General features: G+C 52.7%; 1 protein-coding gene across 4 annotated transcripts in view; it reads right to left on the bottom strand.

The window, feature by feature from the left end:
* Positions 1–16,089, bottom strand: part of Aop (ETS variant transcription factor anterior open) — a 112,590-nt gene that overhangs the window by 28,007 nt on the left and 68,494 nt on the right. For all 4 annotated transcript variants that reach the window (XM_077704013.1, XM_077704011.1, XM_077704010.1 and 1 more), the window contains one exon: positions 9,336–9,509. In XM_077704013.1, coding sequence (XP_077560139.1) covers positions 9,336–9,507 — 172 coding nt within the window. In that variant the 5' untranslated portion in view covers positions 9,508–9,509. The remainder of the gene's footprint in view (positions 1–9,335; positions 9,510–16,089) is intronic.

Below are 16,089 nucleotides of genomic sequence, written 5' to 3'. Positions count from 1 at the left end.
CGGTGTCGAAAGTAGTAAATTTAAACGCCAAGGAATGGGGGTAACGCTTTTGGTTTCGGGCTATCGTCCACATGCGCGGCGGTAAGGAGGAGGGCCAGTACCACCACCATGGCAACGCATAATCACAAAACGCCGAAAAGTTTACTTTTTCCCGAATAATTTTTCTCGATTGAAATCCGCCGCGGCGGAAGGGCTGAACCTCGTGCGCATGCGCAGTGCACCGATCCTGCACCGGGCGACGTCATTGGACCGATTTTCCTATCTGCCATAACTCTCTAACGGACGGTGGCGGGTTACCAGTAGCAGTAGTAGTGTATTAAGTGTCTTACGACGCAACGACTCATTTTGGGCTGAAACGCTACAAGAAAGAAATAAAACAGATATTGATAGTGTTAAAAACGAGGGCTAATACAGACGCAAAGAACACTAGAACTGATGCAAGCCGCCGGTGGGTTCTAAAGGACTAACGCCCTTTCGATCAACTTCGCTCGACAAAAGCGTATGATTCAGGGTAGACTGCAGCCTGTACAAAAGAAGGCCAGCAGTATTGCTCCAGGCGCATACATTATAGATGAGCCCGAGCTACAAGGACGATCTCTCACTGTTAGTTCCCCGAGCTCTGTTTAAAGAAAAGAATGGAGAGTGCGCATCGGTCATCTGAAGTTTCGCAAGCACCGCTGCAGTCGGGACGCTATATACTTGCGGGAAGCCGGTGTAGCCTGCGTTGCCGGGAGAGACGTGGCGCGGCACAGACTGCGAACGCGACCTGAGATTCAAAATTAGGACTGCGGACCTGCCCCTAGACCTCGTTCCAGGGGGTGGGGAAATTTAAAGCGACATCCGGTAGCCAACATCCTCCGTATTTGCCTTTAGCGCGCCGTGATTGTAGTTTATTAAGAGTTGCTGCGCTGTGTGCTGATTGATTGATTGGTTGATTGGTTGATTGATTGGTTGATTGATTGATTGATTGATTGATTGATTGATTGATTGATTGATTGATTGTGGGGTTTAACGCGCCGACGCAACGCAGGCGATGAGGCGCGCCGTCGTGGAGGGCTCCGGGTTAATTTTGACCACCTGGGGATCTTTAACGTGCGCCGAAATCTCGTACACACGGGAGTTTGTTGCTTTTCGCCTCCATCAGAAAAGCGGCCGCCGCGGCCGGGAATCGAACTCGCGTCCTCGTGCTCAGCAGCACAACGCCTTAAGGCACATTCCCACTGGCGATTTGTCTCGTCGCGCGACGGCGCGCGTCGCGCGATGAGGCGTTGAGGTGGTGTTCGCACTTGCGATGAGCGATGATGCGACTGCGTTCAGCGCAGCTGCTTCCCGACTTGTACATACGACCTCGTTGGTGCGTCAACCATTCGAAGTCAAAGAATACGCGACAAAAGCAGGTAGAAATCAAACTAAAACACATGCTACTAACCTGGAGCAATGCCGAAAGCATTTGCGGGTTGCGGGAGGAGCAGAAAATAACAAACTCACGAAGGCTCTTTTCAACATATTATTGCACGAAGAAATGCACACGCTTGCTTTCACGCCACAACACCCGCATCACGGCCCACAAATGTCGCTTCTTTTCACATGCGCAACGTTCTGACGCCTCCGAACTCTACGCGTGTTTACCAGTCGCCGATAGACGAAGAGGCTGCAAGTCAACCTACCGTCTCGCTGTCCACCTAGCTCCATTTACAATCCATACACGCTTCTCCACACTGATGAGTTCCACGCTATTCGTTGATTAGTGCACGCGCACGCTGAAGCCACTGACCAAAGAACCGATGCACACGGGAAGTTGCTTGCCGGCCCGACCCGGCGGGTACAGCGATAGCGGGCCAAGCGCCTGGCCGCCTGGCCGAGCCAGCCGAGCGAGCCAGAGGCGGTGGCGGCGGCGGCTCGTCCTCGCCCGCCCGCAGCGTTTGCATACCGGATGTAAAGAAACGTTTCGTTTCCGGCTACGTCAGCCTACTCCGCGGCCATGATTGGCTTACCGGTTTTGCGGGGCCGTCGCGCGACGAGGGAATCCGCCTCTTTCACAACCCCACTGCGCATGCGCAATCCCCTAGCGGCCAAGTCCCTAAGCAGTCCAGTAGGGGCAGCAGACGACATTCCCCACAGCTCCCGCACAAGCGGGAAGGGGTCGTGGTTGTATTTACATCGTTCGATTTTTTGTGTGTGCTCGTTGTGCGCGGAACAATGCCCACAACTTGTGCTGCGTTCCGCTGTAACTCGGAGTGCCGAAAAGGGAGCGGTGTCGGCTTCTATCGCTTCCCGTCGGCCGCACGCGATCGGCTACGGCGGTTTGCGTCGCTCGCGTCGGCTCGGGTGATGGGAACTATAGGCTTAGCATCCTGGCGGATATTTGATGGCTGCTATCTGTGCAACGGCGAATGACAATCCGCAACACAACTTTTCACTACACTATCATCCCCTTCTCGCATGTGGAACTCTATTAAGTTATAACTGCCGTTTGAGCGATCGGTGACCAAGACATCTGCGTAGCCTGTTTCGATGCTTCCGCGCAGGTATCGCCATCTCTCGACCGCTCGGCTCACCGCGCGCCGCGGCGACCGGTCAGCGTAGGCGGCTTGCATCGCGGCAGATATATCTGATCGCCGCTTTTAAAATAAGCCCTGACAACAATCCCTAGCACAATTTTTCACCACACTAACACCTACTTTCTCGCATGTGGAACTTTTTAGCGATCAGATTGATTCAGAAGAGCAGCGACAAGCGCGGTTGCTACCGTGGTCTGCGTCGGTTCGAGCCGCTGAGTGTGCCGAGCTGGCAGGCGCGGCCGGCGTGTGCGCGGACTGTTTCCGAGGGCAGAAAACGCTTCACGATTGCATGCTTTATCCATTTCTTGCGAACAAACGCGCAGAATCTACAAATTCAGCTCAGCTCATCGTAGTTGACCATGGAGCAAAAACAGTGGGCGGAGCGACGCCGACGACGCATCTCATGCGCGCATCGGGCCATCTCAAATTCACGCGTACGACTAGTCGTGGCGACAGTCGTAACGATCAGTCGCATGCGAATCGCGTGTACCAATCGTACATGTGTCCAGCGCTTAAAGGCATTTTGCGAACTGCCGGCCTTTGTTGAGCTGGCGATCGCACTTCATGCCAGACGACTCCAAGTACTGCTCGCTCTGCTGCTCGGACGGCACACGGATCTGTCCGAGATTTCTCTGCCAGCCCTCATTCAGTGATAAGAAGCCGCCTGGTATTATGTGATGACCAGGGGCTGTAACACCAATACAGAAGAAAAACTTCGGCTGCTCCTCGCCGTAATGTGGGATTGCCGTGCATACAACGAGAACGCAGCCGGAGGAAACGCCGGCAAACCCTACGGCTTCAACTTCCGCTAGGCACGCTAGGTGGCAGCACACCGCAATGAAAGAGGCGGATTCGGACCGAGGGCGATCGGCTCCGCCGTCGCAAAACGCCGAAAAGCGACGGCCGGCTCGTCGCTTTGCGACGTCGCTTTTAGTCGCGCGACGAGGCGCATCGCCAGTGGGAATGTGCCTTTAGCCACTGAGCCACCGCGGCGGGTTGCGCTGTGTGTTAATACAACGCGTCGCATATGGGTAACCTCGACAAAAGAGCCTTTGGAGTGCCCGTTTTCGCGTCGACACGTCCTCCATTCGCATGTAAAGTGAGCCTCCGCTCGTCTCTGTTAACGCCGCCGACATTGAGAGTGAATAAATAAAATAAATAACGAAGACTACGGGAAAGGAAACTGGCTTCGTTATAAGGTATACCGTATTTTTGTGATTCTAAGCACCCCCAGATTATAAGCACCCTCCACTACTTTTGGGGTGAAAAAAAAAAAGAGTTTGCATGCGAATCTAAGCGCCCCCTTTCCTAAGCAACCATCGCAAGGTGGATTTCAGACGCGAGGAAGCGGGCCTGAGTTGACATTGTGCCCAAGTCATTTATCAAGTTTTCAATTACAAAAAACTTCAACAAAACAGAAGACGACCTGTAGTACGCTGAGAGCGGTGGCGCTTAAGTGGCACAACGGACCCGAATAATGGTGAGGGTGACTGAGTATATCAAACGTAAGCGGTGAATTCACCGTCTGTACCTATTTTTCTTTTAAATTTTTGACAAATTAAACATTATTCCCCGCGCCCGTGTCATCAAGATACGGCCGCGAAAAAAAATGGCGAGGGGGGGGGGGGGGGGTGCGGTAATTTAGGTTTTTCGAATCTAAGCAGCCCGCTCACTTTGGGCATCGCGATCATGGAAAAAAGGGGCTGCTTAGAATCGAGTAAATACGGTATATTTCGTTGACAACAGGAATAATTATTCGCTCCTTAAACGGCAGTAAGAACGTGAAACGCTTGGAATGAAGCGAAATTTGGAATAAAGCGACTTCGTTATAACGAAGGTTCGCTGTATTTCCTTTTCAGTTGTGTTAACGGGCAAGAAAAAAAGAAATACGCGCCACTTTCGTGGCTTTTACATGCATCTTAATAGCTCATCGCGGAGTGCGCGCGCGTACACGGGCACCAACAAGCAGACCGCTCATAGTAATCATTCTCTTACACGAGCGTTCGAGGGTGGTTTTGAAGTGTCTTCGCGCAACCATTAAAAAAAAATGAAGCCAGCCATTACGCAATAATCTTTCGCCTTTTCTCACCTCACTGCCGCAATATAGCCATAGCTGACCGACACCTATCCTGACAACGCTTCGAAGTCGACTGTTTTTGTTTTCCCTGAGGTTATAATGGGAAACCGAGCGACCGCAGGCTATAACACGCTCGCTCGCGGACTAAAGCGAGTCTCGCAATTAGTAATTCAGGGCCACCCCGCCCTGTCGTCCTTGGGGGTAAACACGCAAACAGAAGAGTAACAACCATTGAGGAAACGACGTGCGCGAACCCTGTACGCGTACACACGTGGGTAAGCAGACGCGGCTCGCATTTGCGACCGAGCACCCTGGGAACGCGCGAAGCTCGCTTCCACATACAGTGATTACAGGCAACGCGTGCGTGTGACGCAAGACGCGCCTAACTTTGGCGCCGTTCTTGAGGCGTCGACGCGCCTCCTCCGTGGTTGAAGAGTGAGAAAGTGACGTTGTCCCACTTCACATATAAATGATGTTTTTTTTTCTTCTTCAGTTGTGAAATACGTTTACGGAAAAAAAGGACAAAGGATGGATGCATTTGGCATTTGTATGTGCACGTGCTTACGTGTATTAGCGTAAATTTACAATCTTGGTAGCACCAATTAGCATAATCGCCTTAATGTAATTCCGTTCTTGTACATTCGTTTAACAGCACGCCTCTATATTGCAAATATCGCTTGTGGGTAGAGAAGTGCGTGCCCTAAGTTAGCCCTGAAATACACACGTTTCACGTCACACGGCGCCGCTCGTGTAACACAGACCACTAACGTATAGGTAAGGACGAAACTGCGGAGACGGGTATACTGCTTGCTTCCATTTTTGCAATACAATGATGCGTCTTAAAAGTACCAATTAAAGTTCGTTATAATAATGGCGCCAATCAGTGCGATTATTACTGCGATCTCTGGTGACCGCCGAGACCCGTAAGTGGGCGTAAAAAACCATGTGCATGTAATCTTTGCCCTACTGGATTAAGCTCGTTTGTTAGTGAACCCAAGGACGCTGCTTCGATACTGGCCACGGTGGCTGCTTTTATGAAGGCGAAAAGCGCAGTTTGTCAAGATTTCGGCGCACGTTTAAGATCCCCACGTAGCCGAAATTAATCCGGAGCCCTCCACTACGGCGCGCATCATAGTCCGGGGGCAGCTTCGGCGCGTTAAACCCCACAATCAATCAATCAATCAATCAATCAATCAATCAATCAATCAATCAATCAATCAATCAATCAATCAATCAATCAATCAATCAATCAATCAATCAATCAATCAGTCAACCAATCAATCAATCAATCAATCAATGAACTGAGTTTGCTTGTCTGTGTGCGTGCGTGCCAGTCAGCAATTAATGCACCGGGCCCTGTAAAATATTCCGTACAATACAAAAAAATAATAAAACAGCGGCAAACTGCAATCTCATTGATGTTTCGGCGAAGGACAAATCTTCGTCGAAATACAACGGCATTCCATCTAATGCGATTCCTCGAAGCGCCAATAAGCTATATAGATGAAACTTTAATAGGAAGGGGCTGGCTCAGACGGGGAAGGGGAGGGGTCAATAAAATCGAAGCGTCAATAAAGTAACGGTTTGTTACCCTTTTGTTCCCTTATTTGTTCTACATACTGTCTTCGAAATGCCTATTGCTGGAAGCAAGCACACGCACACCAAATGGCCAAGCCGCACCTGCAAGTCCGACGCGCTGCGCGTCTCCCTGCACGATACGCTTCTCCGCAGGGCGCTGCGCTCGCTGGGCGTTTGGCGTTCACGGGCACTCGCGTGAACGCAAAAAAAAAAAAAGAAAAAAGAAAAAACAGCACGCAGAGCCCATTTAGCCCAAAGTGGGCTAAAGTGGGTGGGTGGTAGGGCATACGACAAGGTACGGCGGCGAAGGGGAATGCAACCCCCTCTGTTCTCCCTTTGGCCAGCACCGAGCGGAGAGTGGACGGAGCAGAAGCAGCGTTTGTGACCGGCAGCAGAGAGCCAACAACACTTCCGAAAGGCACCGGAAAGAGGTACGGCCGACAGACCACCCCGTTTGCAACACGCTCGGCAGCTTGCGGCCACTCGCACCTGCGAGCGGGGCTGGGCGACTGCCCGACAAAGCTCCCCCCCACGAGAGCAGCGCGCGAGTGGCCAAAGATGAGCCAGGAACGCGTTCCGGGAACAGCCCGTGGGAACGGTGAGAACGCGGAAAAAGGGGAACGAGGGAACGCTGGCCGGAACGGATGTTGTTGAAGATGACTGTGAACGTAAACACGCTGTAAGCAAGACAGCCGGTTTCTGGTGGTGCCCCGATCCGCGAGCACTTTTGCAGCCACTTCCAACGCTCTCCCCACTTCGATTACCAATGCGCTGAACGGAACTCGAAAAGTGACCGCTTTTCTTCAAATGCCCCTCTAAGCAGGCTAGAAGAGACTCCACATAAAGGGAAAGCGGTGCGTAGTTATCACAGTTGCTAAGGTTTTCAGTGGCGCAGCGTCGACTTTACGGCAAAGCCAGCAGTGTCGTTCTCTCGTCTTCAAAAAACAGTTCCCCTGTGTGTCTGTTTCATATTTCCCAGTCCCTGTTTTCCGCGCTAATTTTTCGAGAGCGAAGCTCTTCATCAAATCGTAATTTTTTTGTGTCCGCAGTTAAAAATACCGCGAAATTGCCTAGCGCGCGCACGTGAGCGAGGGCGGCCTCGCGGCAACCGCCCGGCAGTTAACAAACCAAGAAAACACCTAGCGCTCGAGTGTGCATGCTTCGCGACGACCGCCCAGCGTCCCCTGCGCACGGTTTTCAAGCCAAGCATACCCACTTAAGAAGACTGGCCAAGATAGGAATAAAAAAAAAAAAAAGAAACTCCAGCGTTCGCTGCAATCGTGGCAACACTTGCTATAGGAACGACAAATACACGTCAAAGCGTACGCCCGTTTAAGGCGATGTCCAATGATTATCACTTCAAAAAAAAAAAAAAAAAATGAAAGAAGCTCGCACTTATAGCAACAATGATGGAGCAACGCAGCGAAGGAGAAGCACGTCGGCTGCAATCGAGGACTTAAACCGTCGCGATGGTCGTGAAAGGTTGCGTATAGCTTCGGTATACCTTCAAGTCTCACGCGTTATAGTGTGCGCTTCCTTCGTTCTTTTTTTTTTTCTTCTCAAGCAAGATGTATGGTCGACTAGCCCAACCTCCAATCTGTACCTTTCCCTCCCCCTCGCGCACGAAATAGCACCCGTGAAGGAGGTGCGCGATAGTGGCTGCGCAAGGATCGAGCGCAGTTCGCCTGAGCCCCGCTCACATCACCTGGCCAGTGTTGTATACGCTCGCTACTCACAGCCGGCGCGTAGCGGTTTATAAGCGCAGTGCGTAACTTGCGCTTATATTCGCAAAGAGAATGGGTAGCCGTAAAATACGACTGAACACGCGGTTGGTCTGTCACGTCACCGCCTAATTATCACCACTTCCTGGAAACGCTTCGTATATATACGGGCGCATGTGCGACCTTTCATACCCACTTGCCGAGCTATAGGCTGATTAATTGCTTTTTGAAATCAACACATCTTTAACAGGAAGCAAGCCCGCAAACACACTCACATAAAAAACGAATGCATGACGTGCGTCCGTAATACAGCATAATTTCTAAAAACTCGAATTGAAATTTCTGTTCCATCTTTTTTGACGTCTGCTGGGAAGTGGACCGGACATTAATTAAGCAGCGAGCACCGGCTGAATTAGTCTTGTAAGCGTAACTGCACGAGAGGTCGCCCGGGACTACTATAATCCCGGAAATATTTTTGAAAATCACGCAATATCACTTGGTTAGTACACAATGTCAAAGCTCGGAATAAGCAAAATTTCGCGTTTAAACAGTGGTTATAATATTCTCCAGAAATGCATACGTAGCTCGAAACTGCTGCAGCCCCACGCTAGTACGCCACATGCACGTCAGTATTTATACGCTCAATTACTGCAGTAAGCAAACTTGCCATGGGAACTACTATTGTAGTACATCTTACCGCGGACCTCAACCACGATCAGGCCCATACTTCCCGCCCACCAGCCCGGTACTGCTTGTGATTTTTTTTTTATTCTCGTGTTTCTGCGAACCTCCCGCCTCACAAACAAACCCGCGAACTATCCCGAACATGCAAGTCTGGAAGCGCCCGCACTTAAGGCTGTTCTACGTGGTGCGAATTTACCTGCGAATTCGCAGCTGCGGCGCCGCTCGTGCGATAAAACGACCTCTTTTTTGTGTTGCCAAAGCTACGAAAATATGTTGCTTTGGCGCACAAGCGCCGCAGCGGCTGCGAATTCGCAGGTAAATTCGCGCCATGTAGAACGGGCTTCAGGCCTGATTCTCTTCACTGCCACAAGAGCACGGCTGACCTTTAGGCAGTCGATGTTCGCCACAAAGACGGTAATGTCTGTGGCGAACGCGTGGAGGGAGAGACAGAAGGGCCAAACACACGCGCAGAGATCGACGCGTTTTCGCGCGCGCGTTTTTTCCCCTCTCCAAAACGGTCCTGCAGCCTTCATGCATGCTCCTCACCACTGGCGGACCGGTTCCCGAAAGAGGAAAGAACGCGCACGGAAACGCGTCGTCCACCGCACGTGTGCGTTCTGCCGCAGAGAGAGAGAGAGAGAGAGAGAGAGAGAGAGAGAGAGAGAGAGAGAGAGAGAGAGAGAGAGAGAGAGAGAGAGAGAGAGAGAGGCTTACCGAGCCCCGTGGGCAGGAGCGTGTCGTCGTGGAGGTCGGCCAGCGTCATCGACAGCGGCCAGCCGAGCTGCGGGTGCACCCCGTAGTGCGAGTTCCGCCACGAGGGGCTTGCCAGGCTGCCTCCGCCGCCTCCTCCTCCGCCGGAGTGGTGGTGGTGGTGGTGCTCGTCCATGCCTGCACACACGGAACAAGCACGCGGTGGAAAGTTAGGGCACAGCTTCCAATCCGCAGCACTTTGGTGTGCACCGCAGTATGCGCGCCGACCGCGCTTTCTAAGCAAAACTAATGTTTAGGTTTAACACTTCTAATTCTACTCACCATAAGCGAAAGCAAAGACTATGCGCACAGTGTTTCACGAAAGTTTGCCTTCGCTTGAGATTTCGCAGCCTGCCGTCTACTTATATCTACTGGATGATCGGATTCAGCCTCTCGGCTGCGCCGATGGGCACGCACAGACAGCGCAGCCAGCGATGGCGAGATTGAGGGACCAAGCGCAGGCGAAGCAGCCGCGAAGCGTGGCTCGCTTGCGCTGGTTCGCGTGGTTCGCGCGTACAGACGGCCCAGCCGACGATGGGAGGTCAAGCCGTTTCACCCTCACCTAGTCCCATGGTAAAGCTGCGGCGGGGCTCCTAGTCAGCGAAGCGATAAAAAAGGCGCGGCTTGCGCGCCTGCGGCTGAAGGTCATTTGCGAAGAGACGAATGACCTTGAAAGATGCAGTCTAGTGGAGCTCTCGCTCCAAAAAACGTCAGCCATTGGGGCATTCTCTTCAACAGCGTGATGAACAGACGAGCACAACCTCCTGATCAAGTTAAAACTGTGCGCAGTTTCGACCATGCAAAAACGAAGACTTGGAGCGAGTGAATATGTTTCACTTGTAGGCAGGGCCCACTGGTTAAGTGGCAGTGGTTAAGTAACTCGGCTGTCACCACGTGTCCCTGGGTTTGATTCTTGTGCTTTCTGGTTTTCTTTCAGTTAGGCAAGGTAACGTTTGCGCCTGCGTCAGTTTCGCCCGGAGCTTTCGTGTGATGGCGTCAGTTCCAGGCTTGCCACGTGTAAATGGATGCCCCAGGCTTATGCTCACTTTGAACCCGTAGCCTTACGGGGGGGGATTGGCCGTTACAAGAAACTGCTCCGCACCAACACACGGCACATAGCCGCGTATCAGATCGACCAGAAATGTATACAGGCTCGGGGTATTATCATGCAAGCCGGCTTTCTTGGGGAAAAAAATCCTCGGCCATCTCAACTAACGTGAAACCTGGGGAGGGGCGAAGCATGCAGTGTATAAGTGTATTCTTGGCGCTTTTGCCAACGGAGATGACACCGTTGGGGGTAGAGGTATACAGCTTTACAGAGGTATACAGTCTCGTGCCTTTGAAGCACGAAGCGTTCTAGCGCAAGGCGTAAACGAGAGTCCCGGTGTTTTAGTGCCGTGACTACATGAGAGGACGGTTACGACGACGACATGAGACGCCGACAGCCCGAGCCCCTAAGGGGCTTCGCCTCTACAAAAAATGAATTGCCACTCCTAAGGGTCCGTCTACTTCAAACAGGACGAGTGCTAGCCTCCGCGTTTTTGACACCGGCCGCACGTACGCGACAGGCTGCCCTTCGTGCACGGTTCTGACCCTGTCCACGGCGGAGAGCAACGAGGAAGGAGTGTAGTTCCTCACCGAAAGAATCATTGCCAACCTTGACAGCTAGAGCCGACACCACGTAGGCACATCCTGCACTGTTAGCATTCGCGACGCGAAAACAACCTGTCTCACACCGCACCGCGTTTGTGGCGAGAGGCCCACACTGGGGGAGCGAGCGGCGGCAAAGGAGGAACTTCCGGTATTCGCCCTCCGGAAAGTATGCGGCGGCGAGTTGTTCTTCATCCCCGCTTCCTCGCCACATCCGCCGCTCGCGAGAGAAGACGAGGACCCCTAGAGCGCAACGCACGCGTGCACGCGCATAAAAAGGACCTTGCAGCCAAGTTTCGCAAGCAGCGCAACACTACTACTACTAGCGCACGTCGTCCCATCCCGAGGAGGAGGCGGCGGCGGGCGGCAAGAGGAGAGATAAACGCAGAGAAGAAAGGTCCGCTGGTCTGATCCGGCGCGCGCGCCGGAACGCGCATTTGTTTCTCCGGCGCGGTTGTTCAACGCTGCCGCCGAGGGAAGGGTACGTTTTCCCTTCCTCTCGAGTTTCTCCCGCCGTGCCGTGCTTTCTCTCCGTGAGCGAGCAACAAGAGCAACGGCGACGGCACAACGGGAGCGCAACGGGAGTTGGGTGCAGCACCGCGCATGCGCAGGAGCCAACAAATGCCCGTTCAGAACGTGCGAGCACTACGCAGCAAACTCGCTTTTATTCAACGATACGTCAGGTATTGCCGCGCTTCCACTGCAGCACTGGAAAGATGTCGAGGTAATTCGTGAATGTACAGGCGCGTCAAAAAGTAAACGGAGCACGGCTTCGCGGAATTAAAACAATTTCTCTTTTATGCGGCTACCAACATAAATAGAATACGTGCGGCGCGATTTTATTTTAGAGTGACTTTCTTGAAAACTCACTCAGAGGTTGCTGGCCACGCACATGGCGGGGAAATCCCCTCAAATTCTCCAACCCGCGCTCCGTGTACTTTTGGGGGCGCCTGCACCGGAGTCACGCCATTAGTGCGCCGCTGTAGCGAACAACCTTGAAACGAAGTGTGTCGGTGTTCATTGTTTCGTTTTGATGCTGACTGTCCACTTGTTAGAACCTGACAGTAAGGCAAACACTAACACGTTTGACTCCAGCCAGCATACGCCAGGTTGCCGATTAAGACGCCATCGTTAGTGGGACATCGACAGGAACGTTAGTGAGTAGTGATGTGAGATGACAACGTGCTACAGCGTGGGCAGTGTAAGCCCACGGAATCCGTTAGTGTGCAGAATCGATGCAGTTAGTATGCAGACACACCGGCCACTACCCTCCCAAAGCAAGTAAAGCTTCGCCTAGTCCAGTGAACAGTGGAAAACGCAAACCAAAGCACGCTGCTGTGATCTCAGGCTCGACTGGCCAGAACCACCTGCTTCTTCTATTCCGCTGCACGGAAGTCCCGCTTCATCGAGACCGAGAGTGGAGTCCGGAATTCGTCTTCCTTTCCCATCCTCGCAGCCACGACCATCGGCGGCCGCTCCCCCGGATGCGATCGTGAACTTCCTCCGGGGCGCTCGTGCTGGTCAACTTGATCGGCGACCCCTCTACGTCCCTCCCCCCTCCTTCGCACATCTCTCTCTCGCGCGCGAAGCCAGGATCTTCTAAGTGAGGAAGAGGAGACAATCCGAGGTGAGGAGGAAGGAAGCAGCAACTTGCACCGACTCTTTCCCCCCCATCTTCCATCTCGGCGGCCCATCCCGGATCTGGCGCGCCGGCGGCGGCGCCGTTTCGCCACAAACAGCGCCCGGATTTATCCGACTACCCTCGTCCTCCAAAAGAGGCATGCGGCCGGCTCCCCGCGGTCGCTGCGGAAATTCCGGCGCCGCTGCGACTTCCCAGAACGCTATTGCGTCAAACTGACCGCGTCGCCCACGGGGGCCCGAGTCACCAGTACACCTGCGTGGTATCTTTATTGCGCGCAGAAATATAGATATCGGCCAGTTTCCCGGGAGAACGACGCTCCCAAACTGGGCCGGCACAGAAGCGCGCCGATAAGGCAGCGACGTCAGTAGCACGGGAAGGCACCAGTCGGGTCAACTATACATCTGTGGGACGATTACGCCGTTCCTGTTGTGCCCTCAAATAGAACGTTCCGGACGCAACCGTTTACATTGATTGCTTGGTGACGTGCAACCGGCCAATCCGACGGGGTGTCGGAATACTACCGGCGGGGTTGATTTCTCACGCGGTCTCGTAATTGGACACATTTTTACGCGCTTAGCCAATCACGTAAGACCGCATGAGAAATCAACCCTGCCGGTAGTATTCTATTCCGGCACCCCGTCGGATTCGGCCCGTGGTCCTTTCGACCAAAGCTCGCGCACGTGCCAAAAACAGAGCGAAAGCCGTCGTAAAAGCAGCATCCTGTTGTGCTGCCACGTATCCGACGCCGGCCACGTCGGAAGGAAGACGGTATCCGCAGGACGGAGACGCACGCGCGATGTCGTCGAGCCGGAGTTGGTCCTCCAAAACGGAGTGCCGGAGCTTCGACGATTGAGCGCGTTTCATGCAGTTCCGGAGCGCCGCTCGGTGCAACGGAGGATGATGGAGAGGGTGATCGGAACCGGGCCTGAAATCGAGCCTCGCCCACATCCGGTATACGAGAGAGACGGCCAGAAGCGAGTTCCGTGAGGGGTCAACAATCCGAAATCGCCGGCAACGGCGGCGGAACCATACATCCCGCTCGGCGCAGCACAATGGACGCTGCCCTGTCATTGAAGTGATGCAACAAGTTCAACGTCTTTATATCAGTGGCAACCTTGTGATTGGGCGGGTAAAACCTAGCGTGCTGAGCGGTTGCTTACATGAAAGGCGTGTACGATATTAACGAAAACACAATGCAGGGATGTAAGCTATCTGTTATGGACGAGACGCTCAACAAATGCTCTCGTGACAAGCTGCTCAATATTGCATGGTTTGCGGCCGCTGCAAACAGTGGGCTTGAAATGAACCCGTTCGAAAGCACCATGTCCTGTTACGTAGAAGACTGCATAAAACAAGCCACGCCCTTGAATCGGAACTCTACGTGAATTAATCCTTACCATTCAATGCACTGTCTCATCATGCGCAGTGCGCTAAGGCTCGTGCTTTAAAAAAGCACGAGCCTTATTTTGAAAGGTTTGACGCGCGGATCGGAGTTTCTTGAAGAATTTGCAATGGCTCAGTCCGACAACAACTGGCAGTACACATTTCTTATTTACGGTACGCAGGTTTCTCAGGACGTGCGCAGACTAATTGCAAAACAAAAAGCGACAAACACAGAAACCGGAAAAGTGCTAATCTGACCAATGGGAGCCATCGAAAAGCATGACGTGACGTAACTGAGAATTCAGCGCCACGTGCGCAAAAACCGTTCGTGTGAGTGGCAGACATCTCGAGCTGCGGCATGCCTTCACGACGCGATTGTTCAGGTCCAGCTCCAAACAATTCGGAAGCGGCCAGCAGTTAACCGGTCTTGCGGACAGTCCACTTAGCGAACGCAGGTGCTGGCGTTAACGCTAAGCAGTTATGTAACGCCTCAAGCTACGCTGCCAGGTGGCGAGGCGAACAGCGCGGAGAGAAAGAGAAATCAGAGAAATAACAAGCTACGTTCTTTGTGAACGCCGCGCGCCCGCCAGCTCTGCGGAAATCACACAGAGAATTCACGTCTTCCCATGACGCAGTTCCAAAGCAAGCAGCGTTTTCGCAGAAGCGACATTAACAACACCGCCCAGGACTTCGCGGGCTGTGACGAACGCCGTGGGTGCAAATCCTCGTTAACGGCTTTACAGATGAGAGGTTGGATTTTCCTCCGACATAAAAACCAAGCCGGGGAGGGGATTCTTCCTGCGACGCCCAACTTCCCACCAGTAGCGCAGGCGGTGGTCATCTTTTATGCCGAAGGAAGTCGCGGTTTTCCGACTTGCATCACCACGCCTCGCCCAGTGCGACGACGTCAACGGCAGCTGCTCGGCCAGCATAACGCGCCGCACGCACCCGTACACGACGATAGCCCTGGCTTCCGTCCAGGCGGGACCGCCATTTCTCCATTAAGTCGTCCGAGACTCCTCCGCCGCTAAAGACGTCAGCGCGCTTTCGACCAGGAAGTGCGCGAGCCCCCACCCTTCATGTGGGCGAATTTTCCTAAAGCAAAACGATCGCTTTGTCCTTTTAATTCGGCGAACTGCAATCCCAACCGCATACAGTCGAACTTCGTTAAAACGAAGTAGTGTAGGGCCAGTAATTCAGTTCGTTGTATCCGATATTCGTTGTAACGGTAGGGCTAAAAATTGGTCCCAACCAATCGGTAATTTGGCTCCCGCAAAAATCCTTGATACAAAAACGCATTATTTTAATCTTCGAACCTACTATAAACAAGGTGTACCCGTTATCTTTCGCCTCGTGGCATTTTAAGTTCAATGAACCAGAACATGAAAGGGGAAATTCAAACCGAACAAAGTTCATTTGACAAAATCCGCCTGCGTTCCCCCCCCCCCCTTCCTTTTTTTTTTTTTCGAGGAAGGATGTGATCGTTGTCTGGTGGCTATTCACAGCCCTGAGCAGGATGAAGACTTCCACAGTGTCCACGAACAAACGGTGCCTTTTCTACTACTGCCGTTTTTGGACGCAGGGAATTTTTCCAAGTAGCTTCTCAGCCCAGCGGTCAAATATTTCTTCGTTATATCCGATAGTGCGAGCGGCTCTCCCAGTTTCACTTTCGTTATAAAAGAATAAGCGTCACTGAAACGAAGCGCGACCAACCAAAGTTCCTATTTAGTTCGTTATAGCCGATAATCTGCTATATCAGTGTTCGTTATAACGAGGTTCAACTGTACCGGCAAAAAAGAAAACAAATAATGGTGCAGCTGGAGTGAAAAAAAGCGAGAGAGTAATAAAATCATCAATAAAAGAATCAATGGTGAATCTTTACGAACGCGTGGAGACGCTATCCCTGAACCTCGCAACCTTCAGGCTCGGCTTGATGCGGACGCCCCGCTCCCGTTTTAGAAGTCCGAAACGCGGCGTTTCTCGCACTCGCCTCGCGCACAGCTACAACAGTGCTTTGCGTTCTGAACATCTCAGTGGCCTCGT

The sequence above is a fragment of the Haemaphysalis longicornis genome, unplaced genomic scaffold (assembly GCF_048455015.1).
Source record: "Haemaphysalis longicornis isolate Haplotype H1 unplaced genomic scaffold, Haemaphysalis longicornis Haplotype H1 scaffold_3, whole genome shotgun sequence".
NCBI lineage: Eukaryota > Metazoa > Arthropoda > Arachnida > Ixodida > Ixodidae > Haemaphysalis > Haemaphysalis longicornis.
The sequence above is the reverse complement of the archived record's forward strand: the minus strand, read 5'-3'. Positions and strand labels throughout refer to the sequence as shown.